Genomic DNA, 20,422 nt, shown 5'->3' on the forward strand with positions numbered 1-20,422 from the left:
AGGACAACCCATTGAATCAGACCACAAATATGCGTTTTGATTGAGTCATCTTCACTGTACATGTACTTATTTCCATAACTGCCCAAAGCAATAGACTCGTACCTTCCTTTGAAAAGCCCTGAGCAATCACATGACAGACAATGCTGGGAACCTGGCCTTCCTGCTTACAGAAGTGCTCTAAATGGACTGCTGTTAAGACAGGCCTGAGAGCATCACAACGTGATTTCAGATAGAGACATGTCTCCAGCGTGCCGCTGCTTGCACAGGGAGGTGTGTTTTTAAACACAGTGCTTTTATTAACAGGAACACACCTGGCTACCAGTGAGCTGGCTCATCTCAGCTCATTTACTGAAAAACAGGTTCCTGGACATGAAGCTATTCTGTACAAGTTCTGCACACCCTGCTCCTAAAATAAAAAAAAAAAAAAAAAAAAAAGCTACCGATTCCAACAGGCTAAGGAGATTCTGCTCCTAAAACCTAAAAAAAAAAAAAAAAAAAAAAGCTACCGAAAAAACTCCCTCTCAACACGCCGCCCGCGGCTCTCTCAAACTCCCTCTCAACAAAACTACACGCCGCCCGCGGCTCTCTCAACTCCCTCTCAATAAAACTACACGCCGCCCGCGGCTCTCTCAACTCCCTCTCAACAAAACTACACGCCGCCCGCGGCTCTCTCAACTCCCTCTCAACAAAACTACACGCCGCCCGCGGCTCTCTCAACTCCCTCTCAACAAAACTACACGCCGCCCGCGGCTCTCTCAACTCCCTCTCAACAAAACTACACGCCGCCCGCGTCTCTCTCAACTCCCTCTCAACAAAACTACACGCCGCCCGCGGCTCTCTCAACTCCCTCTCAACAAAACTACACGCCGCCCGCGGCTCTCTCAACTCCCTCTCAACAAAACTACACGCCGCCCGCGGCTCTCTCAACTCCCTCTCAACAAAACTACACGCCGCCCGCGGCTCTCTCAACTCCCTCTCAACAAAACTAACTCCCTCTCAACGCCGCCCGCGGCTCTCTCAACTCCCTCTCAACAAAACTACACGCCGCCCGCGTCTCTCTCAACTCCCTCTCAACAAAACTACACGCCGCCCCGCGGCTCTCTCAACTCCCTCTCAACAAAACTACACGCCGCCCGCGTCTCTCTCAACTCCCTCTCAACAAAACTACACGCCGCCCGCGTCTCTCTCAACTCCCTCTCAACAAAACTACACGCCGCCCGCGCCCGCGGCTCTCTCAACTCCCTCTCAACAAAACTACACGCCGCCCGCGGCTCTCTCAACTCCCTCTCAACAAAACTACACGCCGCCCCCGCGGCTCTCTCAACTCCCTCTCAACAAAACTACACGCCGCCCGCGGCTCTCTCAACTCCCTCTCAACAAAACTACACGCCGCCCGCGGCTCTCTCAACTCCCTCTCAACAAAACTACACGCCGCCCGCGTCTCTCTCAACTACACGCCGCCCGCGTCTCTCTCAACTCCCTCTCAAAAAACTACACGCCGCCCGCGGCTCTCTCAACTCCCTCTCAATAAAACTACACATTCTGGACGACACCACTGTGCATTACAAGGAGTAAACTTTCAAAGGGATTCCTTAATAGCATATTGCAGTTAAAACTGGTGCAGTAAATATTATATATATTTAAATCATGCATGAAAAAGTATATCAATGTTCATTTTTAAAAACAAACCATGCTAATATCTGGTATGTGCACACAATAAAAAGCATCCTAGCTGCCTTATACATTTCTCAGCATGCTAGCTTTAAGTCACAGACCCTCTTTCCCCAATTGAATAACCATAAATTACAGCTAATCATGACTTCACTCATCCCCCACTTAACGCTCCATTAAGAAACTAATATTTGAATTTAGTCGGGCAGCAAGATTTGAATTGATCAGATTGAGAATGGCAGCTAGCGAGGAGCTGGAAACGAGGCGTTTAATAAGCTGCTCAGCACACCTCAGGAACAACGTTTAGCTTTCCCAACCAACTGCTCCACAGCACACTACTTTCCATTTCGACTGCCTAGCTGGGACAGCATTATAAGAGCCTCTGCGTACGAATGCACGGTATCCTCCCTCCTCGTTATTCACCTGCCTGCAGCTGTGGCAGCTTCGGCTGGGATCTCGTCTGATGCCAGAAGCAGGGTTGGGCCTGGATGGCAGCACATCCAGAGGCATCAGCAGATACTACAGGGGCGCTATACTATAGAGAAGAACAGAGGAACATTTCCCAAGGAGGGGAGCCCATTCGCTTAGCAATGCTAGTTCCCAACAGCCGATAACATTAACAGCATGATTTGGTACTCTTTCCATACCCTCAGCACCCACTGTGTGAAGTATTGTCTCCTGCCATCCTGCCCTATTGGTCATTCAATGCAGATGACTGTATGACACACACACACACACGTTTGAACCCAAGTTGGACGCACAGCAACTCTGCTCTTCAGGACGGCCATACCCTGCAGGTGTGGACCAAGCAACTAAAACCAGATGCTCCCACAACATTCTTTGTGAATGGGGGTCCTGAAGGAAGCCTCTCGCTTGAATGCTGCCCTCTGAGATTAAGCTGGACCTCACACAGAGATAGCTTGTGCCAAATCTTAAATGTTCTCAAAAACAACATGAAAAAAAAAAACCTCTTCATTAGCAAATAAAAACATTTTAAAATCTTTTTCATAAATTTTATCTACAGGGAATTTCCGCCTTCATTAGGCGAATTTCTGGATTCATATTAGCAAGTCAGTGCTAAAACGCAAACAGTTACACATTGCTGCCACAATCTGTCGGCCTATTGTGCATTCGCTGGGGGGAGAGACAGACAGACGCAGGTTTCCAATTACACTGCTAGTGTGACCACATGAGGGACATACCAGGGCGGATTATCTTCTAAATTACATTTCAGAATTCAAAACGTACAGAAAAGTTTCAAACAGACTAATACAGAAGCACAGGAACTGGCAGGAGAGGGGGATGGTACAAACTGAACTGTAGAGATCAACTCTAAAACCAAACTCTCCTTCCTGTCTGGACAGCTCTGCCCTGCCTCCTGCAGTGGTAGCTACAGTATTCGCTGCCCATTGGTCACATGGTTTCAAAAGAAATGTTGTCTTTTGTTAACTTTCTGGACTCTTTAGTCTAGACAACAAGCAAAATACACAATATTAATTGCCAAATACTCAATAATAATGCCAAGAAAACATAAGCAGGGGTGAGTTAAATATTTCTCTTGCAGGTAGTGTGAGGGTTTTAGAGAAACAGCCACATTTGGCACTCCGGTAATTAACATTATCACTGGCAAAGGCTCTTCATAGCAAAGAAGTCCTAAAGCAATTGAAGCTTCTTTGGATTGTTTTTTGTTGTTATGCATCCAACCATGAAAAGTGTTTGAAGAAACTTTGATTGCAGGTTTTGAGGGAGTTAATTCTGCAGACTCTGTACAGAAGCACACAGCCTTCCCCTTTTACCCTGTCAGACTACCAACTGAATAAGAGACACAGCAGCAATGCTATATGGTAGGGATTCTCAACCACAGTCCACGAATACCCTGAACAGTCTTCCATTTTTTACATTTTTTTTTTTTTAAATATTGTAATCATTGAAGATAGATACCCATTCAGATGTTCTCTGGTGCCTTTGAAGTCAATACAGCTATAACCCACTGTAACCCATATAAACATAATTAAAAACGGAGAGGGGTCCAAGTTTGAACCTGCTTCATGGGGTCAGAGCTGCACTGTAGGCTTGTATCCTTCAATCAAGGCTGAGATCCCAGCTCAGAACCCTCCTGTCAATATTTTTATTTTTTATTTAGTCGCTGACAATTGTTATTATTTTCTCCCCAGTTTATGGTGTCCAATTATTTTTAGGCTCGGCTCACCGCTACCACCCCTGCGCTGACTCGGGAGCAGCGAACATGAACACACGCTGTCCTCCGAAGCGTATGCCGTCAGCAGCCTGCATCTTTACACACTGCAAAGTCACCATGCAGCCACCCAGAGCTACAGCGTCTGAAGACAACGCAGCCCTGGGCAGCTTACAGGCAAGCCTGCAGGCGCCCGGCCGGACCACAGGGGTCGCTAGTGCATGGAGAATCTAGGACATCCTGGCCATTCTAGCCCTCCCTTCCCCTGGGCGGCGCTGGGGCAATTGTTCACCGCCCCCTAGGAACTGCCGGTCACAGTCGGCAGTGACATAGCCTGGATTGCAATCTCCAAGCTATAGGGCACATCCGCGTGGAGTCTGTCAATCTTCTTGTCCTGGGGGGGCATGCTACAGAGCAGCCCATGTTTCAACACATTCTGGGCCCAGTCAGGCTTTCAAAAAGTACACGCACAGTGCAGCGCAGGCCCCCACGTTAAACTAGAAATGGATCTCCCTGGGGACATACACATCCTTGACACAATTTATTTTCGCACTGAAATTCTAAATGCTAATTGCTGCTCTCGCAGTTAGAAATATGTGGTGCTATTTGCATTTCTTGAGCCTCTTAAGCAGAGTTAAGCTGTTGCATTATTGTGTGCTAATGTTGCAAACGTTGCTGAAGGCAGTGCAGTCTGTGAAAGCACGGGCGGAGATCAAACAACTTGCACAGAATCCACGCACGATGATGAGAAACAATTCCCTCACAAAGCCCAAACCATCAGGGATATTAGAACACACATTTTTAATTGTGATTCTTAAAGAAGGTTTAATTTATTAAAGGCTGCCGGCTTTTACAGGAAGCAAACAAAAGCTAGCGTTGTTTGTCAGCCCGCGTGCCCCTAGAGATACCAACTCTGCCTCTTCACAGCAAGACAGCACTCAACTCCGTAAAGAGGCTCTCTTTAATAAAACAGAACACCAGGAAGAATAGAACGGCTTCCAGAACAAGCAGGAGGTGCAATGTATCAATGAATAGAAGTACAAGTTCCCAGAAGTGTGTTCTGGTTGTATAACGAACAGGCTGTGTTTTTTATGAAATGGCTTTGTTTCCACAGGGAGATGAAGTACAGCTCATCACGTTCTTAATTATTGAAAAGAGGCAACTTGTGGTTTCCAGTGTTGAGAGACAAGGGAACTTCTTGCTATTGCGTTCAAGTCAGTGTGGGTTATTACACACTTTGGTAATGCTATGTATTTTTAAAACAAAAACTCAAAATAAAAATCTAGCACAAAAAAATTTATATTAAAATAGTGAGTTAATGCTTTTGTTTGAAAATGAATTCCAAGGTGATTCAAGAAGCAGAAGGTCTTCTCTCACAATCAAACAGGTACCCACGATACAGAGAGTGGGAACACGGAACACACCCACTGCAGGTTGAATCAAAGCCATTCCTGCACACTGGGGCTTTCTTGGCGGGCAAGGTTTCAGAGACTCACTGCATCGTGGGTGGAGCTAGTCCCACAAGACAGATTACAGCTCAGGTACAAAAGCCACTCCGGCAGTTTTGTGTGGTATAAACACAATATCTAATGGCTTTCGTTGGGATAGTACATTAATCCCCACTTGGAGGGAGGCGTGCCTTCTAGAGCTCTCCTATGCCTTGGGCATGTTGTGTGATTAAGCCCTCCCCACTTAAGGGATAAAACTTGGTATCCCACTGGAAGCCATTAGCTATCCCGCTATACTGTGCGTGTCAGCATCCTCTCTATTAAAGTCAGGAGGACGACTCCCCGGGTTTGCTCATCAGCTGTTCTACTGAAAAGCCTGTGCTGGGGTCTGATCCGCATGGAGGCCAGGGTTCATTCATTAGCATCGGCTCACCCTGGGCTCTCAGACGGGTGCTGTACTGCATCAATGTAAAGAAGAAACCGCAGCGGCATTTACAGAGCCGCATTAACGATCTGTGCACTGAAGCTCGGAACCTTTACTTTCATGAAGAGGGGTTTTTGTTTCAGATGCATTTGTCTAAACAGGATTTTACATATATACATTTGAAGCCCACTGTATGTGATGGATGGGTTTTTGATGACTTCGTGTATTTTTTTTTTTTTTTCAAAATTAGTATGAGTGAATCTGATATGCCGTACAAACAGTCAGACAGATTGAAAAAGACGGATAGCCTGAGGGAGTTGGAGCTCCGGTATTCCTGAGATTAGTGGCATTAAAACGCAAAAGCGGCAACAAAGAAAACTTGACTACGGAGTGTTTGTGTCGCCGACTACACCGTACGCGCAGGGAGATCTCGCAGGAGACAGAACTAGACACCCAGTGCACCAGGTCTCTCTGTGAGGAGGCTAGCCTACACAAACCTCAGAGACAGACAGAGTGCTGCAGAGGTCACCGATAACCTACGGTTCATACCAAGTCTTGTTGGCAAGGGATGAAGTCGCCCAAACCCATCGACCCCTCGGTAGTCAACATTGTGCTTTCCAACACTCCCTGTTCCGTGCGAAGCTTTTTTTAAACTTGCATAATTAGGAGCATGATTCACTGAAGCAGAATGTGTGTAAGCTTAGAGATACATTTCTATATAAACATATTGAAGTTTGCTCTTCCCATCAATCCAGCAGTTCTCTTGAGTTTAAGTCATGTAGATTCCATATGCAATATTCAAACAGAGTGTCGATAAGATTAAGGGAAGGGTGTTTATCCTCCACTGTCTCCGTTTTATTGGGACACTGTGCAGCTACAACCAACGCCAGTTCTTTCCTCCCCATCCAGCTACAGCGTTCCACTGTAATGAAGGTCTGTCACTGCTCAAGTCATCCTGAACCGAGCCAATCTCCAGTTAACAGCACTTCACAAGTTAAACAGGATGTGAATGCTGGCAGTGGAACCGAAGCAGCAGCAGCAGCACAGCTGTGCAGAATAGAATCTGTTTCATGATCTGAGCTACTCATGTATGGTAAATTGTTGTCTGCCCAATTTATGTTCACCACCTCACAACTTAAATTGTGTCACAGAAGAGCAAGGCAGAGGAATCTCAGAGCAGGGACTGCACCGAATACAGTGTGGCCCGACCTGCTGACTGCAGATCACTCACCAGAGAGCAGACAAACGAGGGAGCGAAGGGCAGTTTAGACCCAGGGTTTCACCTTCATTAGCTGCAACACCCAATAACATACCATACACAGACGCAAAGTATAGCATGTTACTCAAATATTTAGTTAAGGGAAATAAAAGTTTACAACCTGAATTAAAATGACAGTGTCTGGCATGATTTTAATTTGTAGAATGCCCAGATATTATCATTGTCAAGATTTGTGACTTTTGCTAAACTAATGTATAACGCAGTATACATTTCTATACATGCATACTAAAGCTCTCCGGCTGCAGTGAGGAGGACAGGATCAGTAATGAGGTGAGCAGACAAGAGACAGGGACAGGATGCCTCATAGTTCAGGAGCGGGGCTGGGGGTACTTTCCACTGCCCTGGGGTACTTTCTCAACAGTCTGGGTCTTTCATACGATAAACAGGGAACTGGTTGTATCTGTTTCTTCAAATTTATCAGAAGACCTCAGGCAAATCACTGAAGCAAGATGTGTTTAAGTCACCTTGGCTGTAAACCAGTGCGGCCTGAAAAGTAAGAATGTAGGCCTTGATCCAAAGAGACAAGCACATCTTAGTGGTATTGCATGACTGGGGTGGAGAATCGTTGTTCCAATTCTTTGCCCATAACTGTCCTAGACTGGAGGGATCACCTTTTCTTTCAGGGGGCTGAGGAGCATTTCTAATTCAGTCTGCATGCCTCAAGCCAGCCCTGGACTGGGGTGGGGGGCCCATCATTAACCTTAGGGGGCGAGGGAGGGAAGGAGCACTTGACTGTGCCGACCCAGTCCAGCTTCAGGAGAGCATGATCCTCAGTTCCGTGCGATCTGCATTAAAACCTGCGCCGACTCGCATTCGCTCCTTTCCTTTCCTTTGACATTTATCTCTTTACCGTCAACTTACTCCCTTTGTGTTAAATGTCAACTTGCCCCTGGACATGAAGATAAATGGCTGGAAGAACATCCTATATTTAAATTGATAGACCGAATACATACAAATGAACCGGGGACCTTTACTATATATATATATTCTATATTTTATATATATATATATATATAATGATATATATATATTCTATATATATGATTTTTTTTTAAACTATTAATTTCCTAGTTAATAATTGTGGTGAAGAGAAAAGCCACATTTACCAGGTATTACTTGAGGGCTTTTAATAGCGACAGTATTTCAATGATTCATGCCAGAGGGACTCCCTTGTTGAATCGCTCACCACCTCACAGGACCAGTGTTGCTAAGACACTCAGGATGTGACAACTTCCTTTGCTTTTCCGGCTACCAGGAGCTTACTGTACGTGCCTCACAAGATAAAGCCCCCTCATCACTCCATTCAACAATTCCATACACCTGCCTGCATCACACCCCAAAATACCCACAATTCTCTTTAAATAAACCACATTCCTCTATACAATCAGAAAGGGTTACAGGAGCTGATGAATATCCAGTACTTGCAGGGTATGTATCATTTAAGGCTCCCGTTGCATGAGGAGTCATGTCAGCTTCTACAGGTAAATTAAACCCTAGAATGTCTTAACTTGCTGCCCTATTCTCTTATCCGATCTGGTGCTCCGAAACACTGCATGAGCTGGCTGGGTCTGTAGCTGGTGGATAACACTTACACAGAACACTTCTCTCATTCATTATTAATAGGAAATAAAACCAGAAGGTGACAATTTTTTTTCTCCACAGTTCTAGTAGTTATGTGTGTGTGTGTGTGTGTATGTGTGTGTGTGTGAAAGACATGCCCTTAGTTTTGTCAAACACTATGCTGTTGACGACAGCAGGGTGCCACAGCAGTTTTTCAAACCAGCCCCCCCCTAGCTATCACGTTACCATCCATCCATAAGCAAAACTCCATTTCATGAATCAAGACATTCATAGACCCCGTCTCCCCAACAGCAAAACTACCTGTAAGCAGCAGCAGCTGCTATGACATGGAGGGATATAAAAATACAACTAAAGCTAAGCAGTGCACAGTATCCCTGCGCACTGTGGACCCCTGGCACAGTCAGCTGCCAGTGAAGGATTTCTCATCTCAGAAATGGGTCACTGTGTCCAATCAGGCTCTGGATCGCAGCATACAAAGTGTCGCTGCCTGGCACAACCTGCTGGTCCTGGCACATGCATGGAGGCAGGCAGGAAGCTTCCTCACACAGACCGGGGCTGCCATTCACCCAGCCTTCTCCCAACCTGAGACACGGCGCACTCTCCCAGCCCGAGACACGACGAACTCTCCCAGAAAAGTGTCACACAATAAACTGGCCTAAATATTATATCTTAAAAGGGGTGGACAAAATGGGGTGAAGGGTTATCAGTGTCAAGAATATCCTATTGGCCACAGCACTGTGGTCTTGAATGAATAATGACAATATAATAATAATAATAATAATAATAATAATAATAATAATCACATGTTAATATTTGTCTGGGAAGGTGTATTTCATCAGTGGCACATGATCCAGCAATACAGTATCACTTCTTCTATCAACAACACAACGGGGGGCATGAACTCCAAGACGGGATTGCTCCAGGATTCGGGAGCTCACTCCATGGCTCTTTCAGAATTTATAAAGGAATCCATTTTTTGTTAAGAATAACCACTTCTAGATGTAACAACCCTCAACTGAGAAAGGAAGACAGCTGGAATTCAATGTGTGCAGCTCATGACAAGCACAATGCAATGCAGGGAGAGGCGGCCACTGTGCTCGCTATTATTAGCACACAGTAAAAACCAGGCCCAGTGAAAGATTTCAGCCACTTCACGAATTGAAGAAGACTGTAAAACGGGCAACAGACATCACAACAGTTTATGTAACGATTTAGAGCCTCTAATTAAATTATGCAAAACCTGTAATATTTTTAATTAGATATGGACAAATAGCCGCCTTTGAGAGCTCTCAAAGATTGGGGCAGTGAAGAGATGCATTTAAAATCCAATGCAGAGCCTGATTAGGTGATGTTTGTAGATTTGATTGAAGCCACATTAGAAAAGTAGAAACCTCATAGCCACCTGACTCTGCCCTGCGTTCAACACGATCAAACAAGCGCTTCTTCTGCTGTGATTGATGATCTTTTACAGTTAACTGAAGCAGCAGCAGCAGCAGCTTTGATGTACTGTGTACATTCCCAATGTTGCAAATGCTTGTGCTGCTCTATACAAAACTTAAGCAGCAGCAGATTTCAAAACACCATTGTCTTGGTCATCGAGACTGGTCTTTTCAGAAAGTGCTTAGTCCTAGTTTTGTCAGAAGATGCAGATACCTTCTGTAGTCACTTTTACACACACACACACACACACACAACACCACCAACATTTAAAGAGGTGCACATCAATTTTTGAAAAAACACCATTAAAAGAAGTGTACAACACAGCAGTGTGTTGCTGGGTTACTGGGTTTACAGGGTTACGCATTCCAGGCACGGTCAAAGACCTGGAGGGCCATCTAAGTGACTTGTGTGCAGAGTACACTACACTTTCAATAAGCAATGTTTGCCCAATAAATGCAAATACATCTCTGTTACTCCCATATTCAGTTATGAACCATTCTAGCTGGAGCCCCAACACGACAGCAACGTTGCCCAGGTGTTTCCCCTTGTCCTAAAGGAGGTGGTCAAGGACACATCTGCAGGTCATTCAGACAGCAGTTTCACACCTGCTGTAACTTCTGGACATCAATCCTGGGGTCTACACTACTCAAGTATTTTGACTAGTTGCTTTTTCACCACTTGTGATTTTGCAGTTTATTTTAGCACACGCCGAGGACGACAGACAGGACAGTGTTCACGTCAATGCTGGGACGCTAGAATGAAGCCACAAGTGGCAGCAAAACAGGTGATTAACACACCCACGCACGCACGCACGCAGCACACATGCATGCACACACTGAAACACACACCCCCTCCCACACACACGCATGCACACACTGAAACACCCCCCCCACCCCACCCCACACACACACACACACACACACACACACACACACACACACTATTTTGGCTCAGGATCCTGCACTTCTTTGTTCTCTTCGGAATGCATTTCCAGAGGAAAGCTCAGGGTGCAATGGAGGTTTTTGTGTTTGTTTAATTTCTTTCTGCCTTTTGCTCCTCATGGATTGGGAAAAAATTGCAACAAAACCATTTTATTTTCATGTTAACAGGTCCCAATAGTGTTAAACAAAAACACATCCGAATGTCTCCATATAAACTGAATTTGCAGTCCCTTAATCTCTAGATTCATATCCAACAAATACAATGAACATAAAGAAAAATGACAGAGCATTCCAATAATGCAGAGAAGAGGATTCAGTTGCATGCTAACAGCAGGCTTGGACACTGCTCTCCCGTGTGATCACAGGCTGTGCACGTACACAGAACAAACACGTCTTCCTGTTACCTGAAAAACAGTCGCTGTGACCTACAGAGACACAGAGTCGCCTGTGGAGAGAATCCAGACAGAGAATACACAGTAAACCCTGAATACAGGCTTTAACAAGCACTGCCTGTACAGCAGCAGCAAGAGCTTCAGACAGAAGTACCGGTCAGTCTTATTCACTTCATACAGACTTGATTAGGCACTAGGGCAAGAACTAGAAAAAAAACAACCACAAGGTGCACGTACTATAGGAGCTGTTTAGTGAGTTTCATGTAAGTGAGAGTGCCCGTTGTTGAAGGCTCGGCCCTGCGAGTCCCGAGTCGAAGGCAAGCACGTTAACGAAAGTCCAGGTCAACTACCACACAGCAGAGCCTTCGAGAGGGCACTAGCGCTATTACAAAATGATTTCTCTCAGGATTTACTTTAAAACAACACTGTAAAAGCCTAGATTCGATGGGTACCCTTCCGCTGAAAACAGTCCCATAAAGGATCAAAAAGATAATGACAGAAAAAAAACAACTTTATAAACAAATAACTTTACTTAACCCATTCATGCCAACAACAGACTATCTAGCTGGTTTCTCAGCACCTTCCTCGTTGACCAGGGATAGCTGTCAGCTCCATCACAAGTCTGAAAACTCCAGCTAAGCTCACAAAAGGTAGATCTACATTTTTAAAGAACTTTTCCTCAAAGATAGAACTGTGCTGCAGACCCTATGTTTCATATGCCCTTTTCCAGACCTCCATCTCAGTGCTGATTCTTTCTGTTTGATGAAGGTATAAAGCATTGATTAAAGAAGACCAACCAGTACAGGAAAGAAGAAAAAAAAAAAAAAATCTTCCAACAGGTTATATTTGAAGAGCGCTGCAGGGATCAATGGAGGTGTGTGTGTGTGTGTGTGTGTGTGTGTGTGTGTGTGTGTGTGTGTATATGTGTATATATATATATATATATATGAGTGCACCCCTGCACACAACTTGCTGACTGTAATAAATAGTACTATTTTAAACAGTAAAACAAGGATTTATGACAGATATACAACATACATAAATTAATATAAAAAGGCTTACTGCAGGACGCTCTGGTGTGATTCATCATTAAAGTTACCACGCGTAGCCCAGTGGAAATATATTTCGAGTGAGACAAGCATATATTAATATACATATAAATGTATATAATGCAATATCAAGCACTGGTATTTATATCTTTTATGGACTATGCCCTAATGTCTCAAAAAAAAAAAAAAAAAAAGTAAATCAACAGCATTTTGGGTTTTTTTGTTTTTTTACAAAGTGTATGCACGTTTTGTGTTTTTATCTATAAATGGAATTTGTAATACCAGCACAATTGCTTATTTTGCTGCGACAGCCAATGCTCCTAGCTTAACGTGTATATTTTAACCAACCAGCCGTTTGCATTTCAAATGCATAGCCATTCTAATAGCGGGGATCAACTATTTATATCATAACGAACCTTTCAAGGAGTTTTAAACCTCCGACGTAATAGCGTGTGGCTATTCTTTACTGACAATATCTCTGATTGCAACGGTAGCGCCACAAAATAAAAAGGACAGCTTTAAAAAAAAAAAAAAAATTGAGTTACTGGTCTCTGACATTGTGTAATTGACATTGCGAGCCGCGCCATAGAAAAACCAGAGCGCACAGAGCCGACTGCGGAGTTTTCGCTGCACAGATCCAGGACGCTTTGGATGGCAGTGCCTCCCGCAGCCTGCCCGAGCTGGCTATACAAAAGCCTTCAAATGGCTAATGCTGCCACGCTTTCATCCCCGACATCAATAAAACACGAAGGGCAGCCGTGATTTTCACGAGATGCTCGAATCAAACCAGCGCATTGGCGACAGGTAATAAGACAGGTTACCTGCGAGCCAGTACCAAGACGCGACAGAGTGGCTGGCAACCGAGTCTAGGACAAAGAGCGACAGGGACGCGCTTTTTATATGAACAATGAACAACTGACGTGCGGATTGTGACTGCTGGCTCGGGCACACACTGCACAGGTAGATTTGATTCTCGAACATTTCTGTCGAGAATAGTAACATAGTACAAAGGAGAGGCTGACAGCTGCACCAAGGAATAGACTTGATAACTCTTATTTGTGATTATAGCTGCCATATATCATAGAGGAAAACCGGCAACGTGAGGCAGAATTGTTTGCTTGGTGTTAGATTGAAACTCGAGGGAACTTTTTTTTTTTTAAATAATGAATTTTAATTACTTATTATTTTTCTAAATAATCGATCTTATTTTTGTGAAATGTTCTGAGTGCTACAATACACTAAGTATTGTGCGGCTTGCCAACCTGAAGAAAAGTTCCAGCCCCAGGACTGGAACGGATACCACTCGGAGTTTCGTGTCAAAGCTTTATTCCGTTTAAGCGATACATCATTTTCAGCGTGTGTGTTTGATGTCCTTAGAAAGGATACACTTCGCTGCATGGCAGATGTGACGAATTTGCAAAGAACTTATTACCAGAGGTTACAAACGAGAACACGGGACAGTCTTCATGAGAGACAGATACTACATCCTCGTAGGCTTCTGCTCGTTTTGTTTCTCTACAAAGCACTGCACCAGTACCGAGATTTAACAAATAGGCATTTTGAATGAAGAAGCGCCTTGATGTAAAAACAGAAAGGTTATTTCCACCCCATGTGTTTTTATTCGACTTGTCTGAATTGGACCACGTTATATATCGCTTAGTTTCCTCCCTCGCAGCATCTCCAGCAGGAATCTGATTCGGGGCTCCAGCACTCTCTCCTGCAGTCCATGCAGGTAAAAGGCAAAGCACACACACACACAGGTACACTGTAAAGGGCTTAATAGTTGTGAGTATAATTAGGAGAAAAATATATCTTATTTTTACAAAGTGTTCATGTAGAACAAGGTGGACTTAAAAAAAAAAAAAAAAAAACATGAAACCCCAACATCTAGCACTCCTACAAGAAGGACAGCGATGTCCTCTAGAGTGACAACACAGCAGTTAAACACCACAGCTAAAAGCAAGTCTCCTCCCTACAGCGGGCACTGCAAGCAATTGCTAGGAGGAGTTGGGGAGCACTGGAAGACATGCCACTGCCCAATATACAAGGCTCTAGTTGATGGTCGAGCGTATGATGTAATAATGTGGTGGAATAACAACTGAAGTGAAAGAAAGGAGGATTGCAATTATAGCAAGCCAAAATATAAGGTTACACGAAGAGCATGTAATTTCAAAGGCAAGACGACTATCTGGTGTTCTAATAGAACCGTTGAATTTCCATTGACTAAGTAACTACCTTAGAGAGTGTTCAGAAACACCCATTCTAGAATGACCAATGGCAAACTATTCTAGAGTGACCCCTAGCAAACTATTCTAGAGCGACCCATGGGGAAACTATTCTAGAATGACCAATAGTAAATGTGCAGCAGGAACCTGCTTGAATTGCATTGGACTGCTTTGAATCTCAAAACCCTTCAGCGTGTATTGCTTTCAACTAAAGATCGAGGGCCTTCTTTTTTAGGAGTTTTCATTCATCCAAGCTTCCCTTGTGTGGTCCATGATGCCACATAACTGCTCTTTGCAATTTAATTTCACTGCAGCTCATGTATAACCTTACAAAAACACACCCTTACTTACAGCAGCTCCCCACTGTGCAATCACCATGCAGTCCTTCTTTTCACTGATGTATGTAGCAAAGTGTTTTTGAAATGCATACAATCTAAAGCTTAAAAGGTAAACCATTATATGTGTCTATAGTAAAAACATACGTCTCAATTTAATGGCATTATTGTAGGACAGACAGTAGATTGCGTTTTAACAACACGTTCCTGATATTGTGCTATTTCTCTGCATGTATGTTTGCCTGTTGTTTATTTGTACGCCGCTACACTAAGCGCACACTGTGCTCTAGGGCGCTTTCTTGTGCGGAATGGCACAGTTCAGTTGCCGGCACGACTGGCTGCAATGACCGCTCCAGAGCGCAGGGCTGTGCAGGGAACCCGGGATGACTTCATAGGACGGATTACCCACAATGGCTGCTCGTGTCGTGCAAGGGTAAAGCTAACCCAAGAGGCCGCAGTTCTGCTCATGGAAGCGGCATGTGCCAGCGGCTCATCCTCGCTCAGCCTGGATGATATGTCAGCAGAGATAACGACATCGTGTACGCCAACCATTTTACTGCTGCATTAAGCAAAGACTTCTTAAAAAGACACAGCTTACCCGGACTGCTACAGAGAGCCGATTTGAAAAACGAGGGCTTGTGTTCCTACATTTAAGCATTAATAATACGCCACATTTTGATTTGTTTTTTTATTATTATTACAGAGTAATAACCCAAATAACATATGCAGTTTAATATGCCATAACCCCCGAACTAACATATCATTCTGTAAATTACCCAACAATTCATTGGTTTTTTTTAAGGATCTATATGATCATTTTTTATATAATAATAATAATAATAATAATAATAATAATAATAATAATAATAATAATAATAAATAATAATAATTACAAACTCCAAATAAATATAATCTTGGATATTTTTTTTATGTAAGATTAACTGCTCGGTAACACAAGAGAGCTCACTGAAATTAGTGAGAGAGGTGGACACTGCATAATACCAGCTACCAGCTATCGATGATTTCTAGTTAACAGCCTTGCGCTTTCGAGTAAATGAACCCAATTCAAGGCTTGGAGGCTGTTATTTTTTAACTATACTGTAAACAAAGCGGGACCATCAGCAGCTCAGTCGGCGCTTTACAAGCTGGCCTTAAATCGGTTAATAATTGAGATTCGTTTTGTAGCTTCTCATTTTACTGGGCTGTAGACTAGACTGTGAAATGCATGCATTTGTACGAGCGACAGACATTTTCAAAAAGCGAAAATTCAAAAGCGATAAAAAACAAAAGCATATATATATATATATATATATATATATATATATATATATATATATATATACACAAACACACACATACACACACACGATATAACACGTTGTCGTGATGTTGTGCGTAAGTTATTAAATCGCATTCCTTTGTTTTTGCAATGCAGCTGTCCCGACGTGTACCCAGATGTTATACAGTTTTATAGAGGCTGGCATCAAGATTTATTACCGGATTACCAGTATGTCATATCTTTGTTATTCTATCAATGCCGAGGGCAGGGCAAAAAGAGATGTGTTTATAAAATAGCATTCATAGTAAAGTACACACTGTGTATTTACTGTATTTTTAAAAGTGGTGCTTTTTGTAAAATGTACTCAATTAAAACCAGCCCGATGTTTGCAGTAGGTCTGAAATGATGGCCCACGTGAGTGTAGTTTTATGTCAAAAGAGATTTCAAACGTGGAACACGAAGAACCGACAGTCCGTGTTTGACTAGGAGTCCCTATCTATTAAAACGACGGTGTGTTCAGAGGGTGGGAAATGCTGTCGTTTAATTGGAGCTGAAGATGGAGCGAACACACAGTTCCAAAAAAAAAAAAAAAAAAAAGTCAAGTTGATGGCCTTCGTTATGCCTGGGTGGCCCGGGAATATATAGCACTAGGTGATAAACTGTGCGGGCAGGACTGCGCTTAAAGTACATGCATGCATGAGCATTTAATAAGAGTCCCGATTACTTACACTAAACGCGATACAAGTCCCAGGGCAATGGACACCAAGAGGATATCTACATATACACTCGTATTATTATTTAAAGTACCAGTTGGAGTCTGTAATTGGTCCCATCCCCAACAACGCAACGTCAGTAGAAATGTTAGCCCTCCCTGGCTGGGTAAGACTAATTGATTGATCAAAACCAGATCGAGACAGGCACAGTGGATGTGTGTAGTGATGCGCGTCTATTTTTAAATACAATCTGGAATAATGAATTGGCTCCCAATGCAAACGTGGTTTACTGTTTATTAATTAATAATAATAATAATAATAATAATAATAATAATAATAATAATAATAATAATAAAACAGTTCTGACATGCATGGTCAGACTTTAGATAGAAATTATATATAAAAACATTGAGACCTATGTATCCGCTATATCTTGAAATGAGCTACACTGATTCATGTCATAGCCTTAGACTTATAAAACTGCTACATTACTGTCTACAGTTTAAAAAAAAACAATAAAGAAAACAAGTTATGGTTTATAACACACACACACACGCGCGCATACATACAATATATACATAAGTAATTGTGTGTGCAAAGAATATACAGCATGGACAAAAAAGTATTGATTAATCTAATTAAGTAAGTAAGTAAGTCATCATATATCATATATATATATATATATAATATATATATATGTGGTATATATATACACACACACACACACACACACACACACATCCTTCCCGCCTCGACAATCCCTACAATCCAGAACTGAGACACATCACACTGCTTCGGATTTCACAATACCCGCCGAGCTTCTGCACAAAATCTGATTGGTCATGCTGGAGCTCATGCTTGCTGTTGAAACACATTCAAGAAATAAGAGAGGGATGACCGCTTACCTTTAACGGAGCGCGGCTTGGCCTGCTTTCGTCGGGACATTTCCACGTTGTGTCCTTTTCCCTTCTCAACGATTTGTCCTTTGCGATTATAAAATCATGCACATCAATTTCTCCTCTTTTAATACTTCTTCTTCGCCTGTTGTAATGCGACAACTTAAGCCTGGAGCTATAAGTCCTGTAGCACTTCACAAAATCTTGCTCATGAAAAAAAAAAAAAACGGGAAGTCTTCTACTCAAATGTTTCCCCCTCAACTTATTTGCACAGCTGTAGTAAATCAACCTGTAGATTTCACAAGATAACTTAGAAGATGTGTGAGCCCGTAACAAGCCGGGTCTATTGTTTGTGCGAGAGTACGCGACTGGTGCACCGTCTCGGCGAGCAAGCCTGAGTTGCACAGCCCACTTGCGTGTGCCAAATTACGGCAATATCTCACACCTGAACGTCCGCAGAAGCTGATGCCAATACGCTTCAATAATCACATTACCTTAATTAAACAGCGATACCATTTTGTTTCCGCAAGCTTGATCTTGTTTCTTTCCTTGCTAGAAGCGTGCCTGTGGTTCTCTCGTGGTGCAGTTCTCGGAACAGTATGGTTTATTTTTGCGCTGGTTCTGGCTGCATTGGGCTACCTCCCCCGTGCGCTATATCTCACACGGTGCCACTGGTTCTGCTATTTCGCCCAGCATGTCTTGCCTTGCATTTAATATGATTGTTTTTGGAAACGTTTGCGATTGCTAGCCTCTCTCTCCCTTTTTCTTTGTCCTGGCTCTCGTCTTCCCTCCGCCTCCTGCTCTAACTGCTGGCTGGGCTGCAGTGCAGACACACATAATAAAGCCAGGCTTGGCTGGAAATGTAGCCGAGTCCCAGCAGGAGGATGTGAGAGTAGAGTCCCGGCGGGGGAGCGCTGTGATCCCGCAGGGAGCTCCGCACAGCCTGGGTTGAACAGACGCAGAGAGAGCCAACAGCACCGAGCCATGGCCAGCCATGGAAACTACAGCTCAACTTCAGCTCCGATCAGGGCCAAAACGTGGAGCTCTGAAGAACAGCATCGCCGCGCACACAAAAAGACGGACTGGATTCTCTGTATTTTTTTTCCTTTTTCTTCTTCCTTTGCTTTCATGTCCCGCCGCTTGTTAAGCAGCACTGCTTTGTTTTAATCTTCAACGTTGTATTAGGTCATGTTTATTTTTAATTCTTCATAAACATGCCCTGTCTTTGTTTAGGTTTGTTTTTAAAAGCGTGTCACCGGGGTTACTTTGTTTATCTGTCGCCAAAAGTAAGCCCGCTGTTCATTGTGTTCCTTTCTGTGCGCAAATCAAACAGAAGTTTGAAAGCAACACTGTTGTAAGCTCACAGAGTGGAGATAACCGCGGTCATGTATCCTGGTGCTGTCTTCCTTTTAATAATATTAATTCAGTTCTTTTTTTTAGGGACGCGGGCAGGCCAGCAAGTACGTGGTTGTGTGCGGTGGTCTTATCTTATTATAATACAGAGTTCTTTTGTCATTTTTTAGACACACCGATTTGGCAATGCTATGCTATACGTGTTATTAGACGCATGCAATACACTGTCCTGCTCATGAAAAACATTTTCAAAGGGGATCAACACTTCACAGGAACCAGTTTGTTTTTAAATAATTGTGGGGGGCATTTAGTCCTCTGGGTTTGGTGTAGAAATGCAAGGTCGTAGAGACGGCATAATGATTCTTTAGGGACCTGAAATCCAGATTTTGCACATTATCAGAAACATGGGGTTAATATTACTAGTGAAAATAAGAGGGAAGGAACCCTATTTTAAAACCAGCTTTGCACTCATTTAATGTCCCTTCATGTAAATATTTGTAGTATTTGGTCAGCAAGTCCATCCAGCTGCCCAGGTCACCTCAATAGTTCTTGTTTGTTGAGCGCCACACTCCACAATGGCTGCAGGGATGACAATAAGACTCCAGTTGCATAGCAGTTTAATCCATCTCTGGCTTCACTATGAGTTCAATAATAAGACACACCCTATATTGCCTATAGCCTACACTGTGGCTAATTAAACTTCTAGTAAAACCTGGAATGGATGAAAGAGCCAGAGCACATTTTAAAATGACCCACGCAGGGGAGTCCGGCACCTTTGCTGCTCCTATTTAGACAGACCTCGTGTGCATGTCTTTTCAAATGTGCTCTGTCTCTGTGGAGAGCGAGAGGAGGGACCGCAGCAGTTCTAGAACACCTTGGTCATGATTACTGTGATATTATAATCTGCTCTGGAGAAGAAAGAGTAGGGACAGTGGCAGTTCTACAACACCCTGGTCATGATTACTCTGATATTCTAATCTGCTCTGGAGAAGAGGAGGGAAAGCGGCAGTTCTAGAACACTCTGGTCAAGATTACTCTGTGATATTCTAATCTGCTCTGGAAAAGAGGACAGTGGCAGTTCTAGAACACCCTGGTCATGATTACTGTGATATTATAATCTGCTCTGCAGAAGAAAGAGTAGGGACAGTGGCAGTTCTACAACACTCTGGTCATGATTACTCTGATATTCTAATCTGCTCTGG

General features: G+C 43.4%; 1 protein-coding gene across 1 annotated transcript in view; it reads right to left on the reverse strand.

The window, feature by feature from the left end:
* The window catches only part of LOC121295965 (zinc finger protein 423), a 104,931-nt gene extending 85,759 nt beyond the window's left edge, over nucleotides 1-19,172 (reverse strand). The window contains exon 1 of the mRNA XM_041221066.1: nucleotides 17,877-19,172. Coding sequence (XP_041077000.1) covers nucleotides 17,877-17,916 — 40 coding nt within the window. The 5' untranslated portion in view covers nucleotides 17,917-19,172. The remainder of the gene's footprint in view (nucleotides 1-17,876) is intronic.
* Nucleotides 19,173-20,422: the final 1,250 nt, after the last annotated feature.

This window comes from Polyodon spathula, chromosome 21 (assembly GCF_017654505.1).
Source record: "Polyodon spathula isolate WHYD16114869_AA chromosome 21, ASM1765450v1, whole genome shotgun sequence".
In the NCBI taxonomy this organism is placed as follows: domain Eukaryota; kingdom Metazoa; phylum Chordata; class Actinopteri; order Acipenseriformes; family Polyodontidae; genus Polyodon; species Polyodon spathula.